The 9,529-nt window shown below is 43.4% G+C and overlaps 2 protein-coding genes across 2 annotated transcripts; one reads left to right on the top strand and one right to left on the bottom strand.

Moving 5' to 3' along the window:
* Positions 1 to 1,813: 1,813 nt before the first annotated feature.
* On the top strand, positions 1,814 to 4,137 carry LOC306794865 (elastase-1; the record flags this gene model as incomplete). The annotated part of the gene is made up of 6 exons (XM_079293094.1): positions 1,814 to 1,949; positions 2,084 to 2,193; positions 2,996 to 3,090; positions 3,194 to 3,474; positions 3,704 to 3,867; positions 3,958 to 4,137. The coding sequence occupies 6 exons, from the start codon at positions 1,814 to 1,816 to the stop codon at positions 4,135 to 4,137; spliced, it is 966 nt and encodes a 321-aa protein (XP_079149220.1).
* Positions 4,138 to 4,402: 265 nt separating this feature from the next.
* timm23a (translocase of inner mitochondrial membrane 23 homolog a (yeast)) lies at positions 4,403 to 7,410 on the bottom strand. The gene is made up of 7 exons (XM_079293072.1): positions 7,050 to 7,410; positions 6,838 to 6,896; positions 6,640 to 6,733; positions 6,004 to 6,088; positions 5,859 to 5,917; positions 5,562 to 5,672; positions 4,403 to 5,204 (listed from the first exon to the last, which is right to left on the bottom strand). Exons 1-7 carry the CDS (start codon positions 7,153 to 7,155, stop codon positions 5,080 to 5,082), a joined length of 639 nt encoding a protein of 212 aa, XP_079149198.1. The 5' UTR covers positions 7,156 to 7,410; the 3' UTR covers positions 4,403 to 5,079.
* Between the last annotated feature and the right edge of the window lie 2,119 nt (positions 7,411 to 9,529).

Below are 9,529 nucleotides of genomic sequence, written 5' to 3'. Positions count from 1 at the left end.
CTCTAGACATAAGAATAAAAAAGGTGCAGCCAAGATCTAAAAAGATGAGGGAAGAGCTGTGAAAGCACATGTCAGGATTTACTCTCAAATATTTACCCAGATAATCACACAGGAGGTGACTCAGCTCAATTATGTTATATTCGAGCACACCAACTCAAAAACACACCACTAAACTCCGCCTCCCTCATCATCCCACACTCGCTCAACTCATTCACTGTGGAAAACATACACAAAGATGAGTTGCATGTAAACTTGGTGAACCACAGTGGTTCAGGCGCTGCCATTCAGATGAGCGGGCACATTCTCTCTCATTCACCACAGACTCAACTCACGAGTGGCTTCCACTGCAGTTATTGTCATATTTTCACAGAAGTGGAGCGGGCATGAAGGTCACTGTTGCTTTTCATTCATGTTACTTTATATTCTTCCGGCCATAAAGGGTCAATGCACCAAAATGACAAAGATATTCCATTGCCCTCTTGTACGATTTGGTTTCAAAGCTCGGGCTTTAAGGACAAATAAGAGCAGCCGTCACTCTGAACCATCCACCAAATACTATTTCATCTGTGGTGAGTCGTTACACCAACAACCGTCAGCATCTGGCAACTGTAAACATGCTCCAAAATGGAGTAACAAAGAGGAGTAACAATACAAACATTGGACACATTGACATTTTGACATGATGATGACAAATGATCACCAAAGTTATTACAATTCCTCCTGAGGGGGAACATTTATGTCCGTACCAAATTCACTGGCAATCCATCCAAAAGTTGTCGATATATTTCACTTAAAGGGCCAGTGTGTAGCATGTCGGGGATCTGTCAGCAGAAATGGAATGTAGTATTCATACCCATGTTTTCATTAGTGTTCAATCATCTTAAACTAAGAATTGTTGTGTTTTCGTTAGCTTAGAATGAGTCGTTCATATCTACATCGGGAGCGGGTCCTCTTCACGGAGTCCGCCATGTTGCATCGCCATGTTTCTACAGTAGCCCAGAACAGACAAACCAAACACTGGCTCATGAGAGAGCCGTCCATGTTTTTACGTCACCCCGAAGGCCACCGCAGTTCTCCGACTTGTGAAACTGTGGTAACGTGAGCCGCAGTAAGATCAGCCTCTGAGCAAGATGAGGCGTTCCTAAGTTATTCGGACTCATCCTCTGGGGATCATGAACGTCTGTACAAGATGTTATGCCGAGCCATCAAAGAGTTGAAATATCAAATGGTGGACCGACAGAGAGCCATGCTGCTATCGTGCTCTCTGATGAAATGTGTGTTTCTATACTGCAATTCCTTCTAATTTATCAGCCAATGTGTAAACTGATAACAATATAGTTTTGATTGACAAGTAACCACAATAACAGTAATATCCATAGAAGCCATCTTTGGTAAACACATCGGTAACAACATCTTTTCTACCGAGTCATGTTTACACAGGATGAACTATAGAGGAGATCTTTGATATCAGAGATGAAGGCCATGTTCAGGTCACTGTGTCATCGCTGTAAGTCACGTGACATGATGTGATGTTTGTGTACAGTGCTGCATTGCCTTTGTGCTGCGCGCGTGTGGGTGTACTTTGAGCATACTATGTGTATGTGAAAGTGCTGATGGGACTCCCCGAAATCCCCCTTCTTCTCAGGGGCAGTGGAAACCCGAAGCTACAGGAGAACAATCCAGCGCTCGGCCTTTGTTGCGACACCGCTCATTGTCCTACCGCTGTGTGTGTGTACTGTATGTGTACACCTGCGATTGCTGCCTGGTATAAATAGCGTGGGATGTGTGCCGGCCTCTGATTCTGTGATAGACGATGGCTGTACCGGGACCTCCTCTGCTCCTCCTTCTGTCTCTGCTGCTGCCGCTGCTGTTGAGCAAGGCATCGCTGCCTGCAGCTGCATACACACTCACCCCCGGACGACAGCCGCAGCACAAGCTCCTCCACCTGGGTGAGGACAAAACGCATGCACAAACACACACACACCTCCAAGGCTCCTGTTAAAACACACTTTGACATTTGTTTGATTTTGAATGTCTGTTCTCGGTGTTTTAAGCGCTTCATCGTGTCTTCTTCTCGTCTTAGACTGGCCTCGGGACTGTGGTATGGCTCACTTTAAGCCCAACATGGCTGAGAGGATTGTGTCTGGGAATGAGGCCAGACCTCACTCTTGGCCCTGGCAGGTCTCTCTGCAGGTAAACTTGCCTTTGGGTTGGTGTGGTTCAGTATTGGGAGGTCTTGAATTGACTGCATGAAACTCTTATCCCTTCTAAGGCTGCGACAAACAATTATTTTCTTGATTACTTTGTGTGTTGATTGACGTTTTCAATTAATATTTTAGCGTATAAAACCTCAGAATATAGTGAAAAATGGCCATGAAATGTTCCCATAGTTACCAGGTGACGCCTTCATCTGTCCAACTGTCTAAAACCACCAAAACAGAGAATATATTCCATTTAAATTGATGTAAAAGAGACAAAATCGGCTCACGTATTGCCACCTAAATAGCTATACTTCAACTGTTGACACTTTTAAGTCAGGTAACAGGAGTGTGCTTACATTAGTAGTTCTAGTATCCCAGTTTCAAGCCGTATCTTGGTTTTGATTGTATTCTGATTCATGTTTACAAAGTCTTCATCTCACTGTGTACATGATCATAACAGCATCCAGGTTTCTGATCATCTGTTGGTGCAGTTGTGTCTTGATTTCTCACCATCTCTGCAACAAGTGTCAGCACCAACAAAGATTTTAAAAAATAGCTTCATATTTCTATGAGGATATTTACTTCAGGACTCGTAGTATAGTTATATACTAACAATGGAGAGGCTGAGCAAACGCACAGGTCTGAAATTAACTTGTAACTGTAATCAAGTCCTGCATTAAATCACCATGTGTCATACAATAGTTAAGTATTACCTAAGTATATGATTTGTACCCTTATTATAAAGTGTTACCAAGTAATTTCTCATCACTGATCTGTCTGGTTGTTTCTCGTAGGTTCGTCCCAGGGGAAGCAAACATTATATCCATGTCTGTGGAGGAACTCTCATCCACAAGAACTGGATCCTAACTGCTGCTCACTGCTTCCAAAAGTAAGAAACCCGGAGCACAGAGTAGAGGATTTAGTTGTGATTTGAATACGTTTTTGTGAAAACCACGAAGGCCGTGCTTTCACGATATTTTTTGGCCTATTAGAGGTAAAGCTGAGGATGCTGGGAGCTGGAGGATCGTCCTGGGGAAGCACCAGCTAAAGCGCTCAGAGAAGGCAGAGAGGATTTTTCCCGTGAAGAGAATCTACCGGCACGAGAACTTCCGTTACCCGGCTCACAGCGAGCTGGACTACGACATCGCCCTGGTGAAGGCTGCCACAGACATCGTCCCTTCAAACTTCATCCGCTACGCCTGCCTGCCGCGCAAGCAGACCAGCCTCAATCCAGGACACCACTGCTGGGTCACAGGCTGGGGGGACACCCGGGGTGAGTGGAGGAGAGGGGATGTAAATGAGATGGGGAAAAAGTCATTTGGTCCACTGCTGGTTGTGCAATAGGAAAAGCCAGTGAATCAATAGGATTCATCCTCTGGGGATCATGAATGTGGGTTAAACAATGTTGCCATCTGTCCAACAGTTGTGGAGATATTTCAGTCTGGCTAGCGTTGATAAATAGGTTTAAAAACTTAAAGTGTTGTTCCTTGAACACATTTCAGGTGGGAAGGAGAACGTGTCTCTCGCAGAAGCCTTGAATCAAGCCCGCCTGCCCATCATTGGCTTCAAGACCTGCCGGCAGAAGAAATTCTGGGGCGACCGTGTCCGAGACTCCATGATCTGTGCCGGGTTCAGGGACACAGAGGGCCCGCCTGCTGCCTGCCAGGTAGGACTGAGATTTACACAGAGTTGGAGGTAGAAGTGAGAATGAATTTTTACCTCACGACCCGTCTCTCCCCTTCTTCCTCTCTCCCAGGGCGACTCTGGTGGTCCTCTGCTGTGCCAGCAGGGTCAGGACAGCTGGGAGGTTCACGGCGTGGTGAGCTTCGGCCCGATCGGCTGCACCGTGGAGAACAAACCCAGCGTCTTCACCCGCACCGCCGCCTACATCCCCTGGATCGAGGCCACGCGAATCAGGGACTTCTTCCTGCACTAAGCCGGCGCCTGACTTGGCGCCGACAGGAAACATAAGCTCTGCTCCGTTTCATGTCTGACTTACAATCCGTTTCTTCCACTTCAAGATTTAAATGCACATTCTGAATGTGAAATTGTTTTCTAACACACCATATTTTAGTCTTCACTATGCACTACTCTTGTTTTACAACAGCAGAAAGTTGTGGCAGGGCACTGCATGGTATACACGACTCACGTCCTTTTACATCCAGTCTACATTCACGCAATAAAATTGGTTAAAAGCTAAATCTTTGTCAACATTTCCCATTTTTTAATCGTCTTTAGTACAGCAGGCTTGATGGAGACACATAAACAGCTTTACAGTGATCACTTCTTGGAAAGTAAAACAGAAACCACCGCAGAAACGCTTAAATAAATACGAGTAGAGCCGACCATCAGGCTCAGTTCTGTGTTTGTGGATCATAGTTGAAAATCTCTTCGCTCTTGCAAAGACGTCTTTCAGTCCATTCATCTGGTGAACCACGCACCAGATGTCCTCTTATAAATCGGCTCTTTGAACCCAAATATCATGGGTTCATTGATTTCAAGACGAGCATCAAAGAAGACTACCAAGTCTCCCATAAACAATGATATTACAAATTACATCTTTATAAAATATCCTCACGGTGTTTTCTTGTTACTGATCAGATCACATCAGAGGATAAAGAAAGAGAGGGGTGTTATAGGACGGTCTAAATCTAGATTTCCGGTGGAAATTAGTCCAATCTTCTTTTTCATTTAATTCCCCAAGAGTCCTCCTGGAAAGTGTCTACGGGGGGGGGGGGGGGGTCAGCGAGCCGGGACCAACCCACACTTCCCAGAAAAGCACACTGCGTGTGACCAGAGTCTAATCCCTCTTAGCGCTGTGGTTAAAGGCTGTGTGACATTTGGCCCTAATGTAGAAGCAGATGAGTGTGGGAGAAGGCTAATACAGCCTGGAGGATGAGGAGGAGGAGGAGCCTGTGAGGTGGTCCCAGTTGCTGTAGAGAGCGTAGGCCCCAGACAAGGCTAAACCAGCCAGGCCCCCTCGGCCTACACCCTTTAGGCCACCTGCAAACACACGGTAGTGACAGAAGAGGTGTGAGTGAACATAAAACAAACATGCATTCAAAACATCTGTCCAACAGCAACTTCAGGAAGTAATTCTTATTCTAATTGACCTAAAGTAGCAGATGGCTGGGGCTCAACAGAATTACTTCACTAAGTGTAAGCTAATAACAACAAGGCCATTGATATTCAACATTTGTCATGCAGCCATCATTTATTAAGATCAGCACTCATTTAGACGACAACTTGTGAAACCACAAATAGTTCAACAGGAGGATTTTACACAGAGAGGCACTCTTGGGTTGAAGTCAATAACACTACACAGTAATGGCAGATAATAAAAGAAGAAAAGACATTCACTGCCTGATTTGAAGAGCATCCCAGTTAGTGTCCCAGCAGCCACTGTGTTGATGTCATCCTCTGCTCCTCTGGCCTTCTCTATCGCCACCCCAAACACACTGTACAACAAGGCTGCAATGGCAGAGAAAAATCCAGATTTACACAAGAGTCAAGCCATTCAAAAGACAGAAACTTGAAAATGAACATACCCAACATCAACAATATTATACATTTAAATAGATAATGCTTTCTTACATGTTGCAATGTGATTTGTATCCATGAGATGAATATACTAGTTGAGATTATCGTTTGTCTTACCAACAGAGCCAAGAGAGTTGGCCCATGAAGCACCCTGTCTGGTCACCATGTTGAGAATCCTGAGGAGAGAAAGCTCACATTTAGATCTAGGTGTAGTAACAGGAATAATACTGCTGGGTTAAGTGAACTCTGTCTCCATACTTACTGTACATTACGAGGTTTTGACCATCCCATGTCTCTAGTGTCCTTGATGCTCATCCTGAGACCATTCAAAGCTCCAAATGCTGCTCCTACAGTCACAACAAAGAGGCAGAAAGGCAGAGTGAAACATTAGGTTAAAAAAGTATATGACTTTTTAACATGTAATTCCCAAGCTATGAGACACGATCTGCTGCTGTAACAACCTCCTCTTTTCTGGGAAGGTTTTTGCAAGATGTTGGGAACCTGGCTGAAGGGATTTGCTCCCATTCAGTCACAAGGGCATTATTACGGTCAGCCATTGATTTTGGGTCAGAATCCATGGATGAAAAACCTTTCTAAAACTGTTTGTTGGAACCACACGGTTGTCCGAGTATCATTGCATGCTGTATTTCACTACACTACCAAGGAACCAAAGTCAAAACACAAAAAACAGCCACAAAGTCGTGGAGAAAGTACAAAAATCTAAGTGAACAGCAGCTGTGTCCACATACTTCTGACCTACACTGTACAAATATACTTATTGTCACTACATTTGTCCCAATTGTAGAAAAAATGTTCCAATTAACAGAATATATTTTGTTTTAGGTCCAATGTAAGAGAATAGTTTGACACTATGTTGCTGGTGTTACTTATCTCTTACCAGTAATGCAGGATCCTCCAATGGTGAAGAAAGCCAGTTCAAACCTGCCTCTTGTTTTATTGGCACCAGTGGGAAGAATAAACTCATCTGTGTCCTGAAACACAAGATCAACAGACGTTACAGTCAGAAAAAATACATAAAAACACATTAATTTAATACCAAAAAGAGCTAAAATGCTACTTTAGCTTAGTAGCTTACCTGAATCAGGTAACGAGGGTCGACATTGAGGTAAGGGGACAGAGGACTCATTCCAGTCACTGAAATGACATTACAACAGACCTATTAGATCACTTGTTACATTTATATATGTTGAGCAAGTTGTATTTACAATGTTTTTAAGGTCATGAAGCTGTAACAGTACCGCTGTTACCGGTTTTAAGCTAACTAGCTAAAGCTATGTGAACGCTTACAGGGAACACCGGCGAGCTCTGTGTTGGAGTATTCGGGTGCACCGCCTCCAAACAGACCCCCGATACCTCCTTTCATTCCTCCCGATCCTTGGGAGCTGCTGTCCATGGCTGTGGAGGATCCTCGACGGGTCACCTGGGGAAAACCGGATCCGCTAGCCGAGCTGGCTAACGTTAGCAAGCGCTAGCTATGTCGCAAAATACTCAAAATCAAAGAAAAAAATGATCAACGACACAAACAGACGATGTCCTGTTCACGTGTACGTTGAATGTCAACTGAGTTTTACGGGTGAAAACACCGGCTTTACGTTACAGACTACTGAGCTCGCCTTCTCTTCAAATTCCTGACCTCCAGCTGCACGCTCTGCCGTAAAGCGACAACTGACGTTGAGCTGTCGTTACGTCAACAGAATGTACCATGACATGTGGGAAAAAACATACAATACTGTCATGAACATCAATTGAATCTCATGATTTCAAGACCATAACTCTTTTAAACGTGATAAATAAAGCTACAAAGCCGTTTTGATAACTATTTGAAAGCCCTATGACTTTACGACACCTCGAGGGCAAGAGGTATGAAACGACCAGGACATTACAAAACTGACTCCAGGCGAAAACGTTATCACGATGTCGTTACATTGATATATACCAACACTACATACATATATATGGATTATAAAAGACAATATATTAAATCATGTTTCTAACTTTCCGTTAGGTGAGTTGGAGTCTGAAATAATACCATTTATTTTGCCTTATAATAAATCAATCAAAAAAAATATTGAACAATGAATTTACAAAAAGCATGTACAAATCATTGAAACAAACGTAAAAAATAAAATAGAACAAAATACATGAATATCAAAAACCTTGAATTAATACATGAAATAAAAATATAAAGTGGTCTGTTTACAAGGCCAGTAAGCCTTACAGATATTATAACTGTTCTCCTGCAGTATTTACATTGTTAATCAGTAAATATTCCAGTTTCTCCTTCATTACCCATCCATACAGTAAGTGATGAGAGTAAATGTTCAATCTGCTCACGGCTTTTCTGGGAGTGACATCAAGACACAAGATGTTCAGTGGTTTCAATGTTTGCTTTGCAGAAAAAAAGACATGACTGTTGAATCTGGATTTGAAACTGGATGTATATAATTTATTATTTAGCCTTGGGCAATATGGGGGAATTTAACAATTGAGTACATCTATTGTTTGATGCAGCAACGAATAATTATTGTTCGTGAGTGATTAATCATTTTGTCTTTATAATGTTGAAAAATGGCCATCCCAACTTCTCAGAACCCAAAGTGAGTTCTTGAAATTGCTCATTTTACTCTGACCAACAGTTGTAAATTGAAAGGTATTGACAATTGCATACAACGAGGCACCCCTGTGGATTTAGACACCAACTACAAACAGAAATGTCAGCGATTTGAGATTGACTGAAGACCTTTCTTACATCTCTCTGTTATCTCTTTTCCATCTGTAATAAATACACAAAAATCACCGCCAAAATACTCGTGTTTAGGAAGCTGGTACAAGTGGATGTTTCAGCTCTATCGTACAGTTTTTTGCTGCACACCTGTTGCAGTTTATGCATCTTGTCAGATAAAATAGTGGAATTCCTCACAAGCTACACATGGAGGCAGCAAAGAGCTGACAGTAAAAACAGACCAGCTTCATAAGAGTCAAACCTGTTGCTTCTGATACTCCTCAGTCCTCCTCACTACAGTACTCCTGCTTTGATTGAATGATTTCGTTAAATTGGTTCTCAGGTCCAAGTGCAAGTTGAATTAGTTGGACTGTTTGCATAGCTTGAAGCAGAGAGGTAGAGCTGGCTTAAATAAACATGACACCTGTCGGGCCTTTGGATGCGTGCTTTCTCACCTTGCAAACCTACAGGGTGCTCACCCATGATGCAACAGGGGGGTGAAGACCACACAGACACATGCACACGTACGCGCACATCTATGCAGCGCAGCCCCGGGCCATCTGCTGCCAGTCAAAGGGACATAGAGGCACTGAAGGAATTCAGTGTGTTGAATTTCACGAATAACAGAGCATCTTATTTGGATTCTGCCATTGTACGTGTGTATTCAGACGGGGCCAAGTGGAGCGATGAAGTTTGCCATTGTCGCCCAGTGTGGGTGTTTTCAGACTCTCTGGCATGATCTGTGAGTTAGTGTTCTCTGTGTTACTGCCCAGTGTGCCCACTGTCTTTGCCACAATGCTCCATTCAGTCCTGGGCCTCTCTCTCTCTCTCTCTCTCTCTCTCTGTAACTCTGGTCACACACTCTCACACTAAGCTGCCACCCATTTTGTGCCTCTGGCTAATCATCATCATCCTCATCATCGGGCTACAAACCAAATTTTCAGTTGTGGCATAAAATAGCTGTGATGTCATCTTTGTTATCTTTTTTTCCCGTCCGGTTTTCATCCTTCATTTCCTCTCTTCCTCTCTCTCTCTCTCTCTCTCT

This window comes from Melanostigma gelatinosum (assembly GCF_949748355.1).
Source record: "Melanostigma gelatinosum genome assembly, chromosome: 21".
Taxonomy (NCBI): domain Eukaryota; kingdom Metazoa; phylum Chordata; class Actinopteri; order Perciformes; family Zoarcidae; genus Melanostigma; species Melanostigma gelatinosum.
This window is presented reverse-complemented; position numbering and strand designations above follow the sequence as displayed.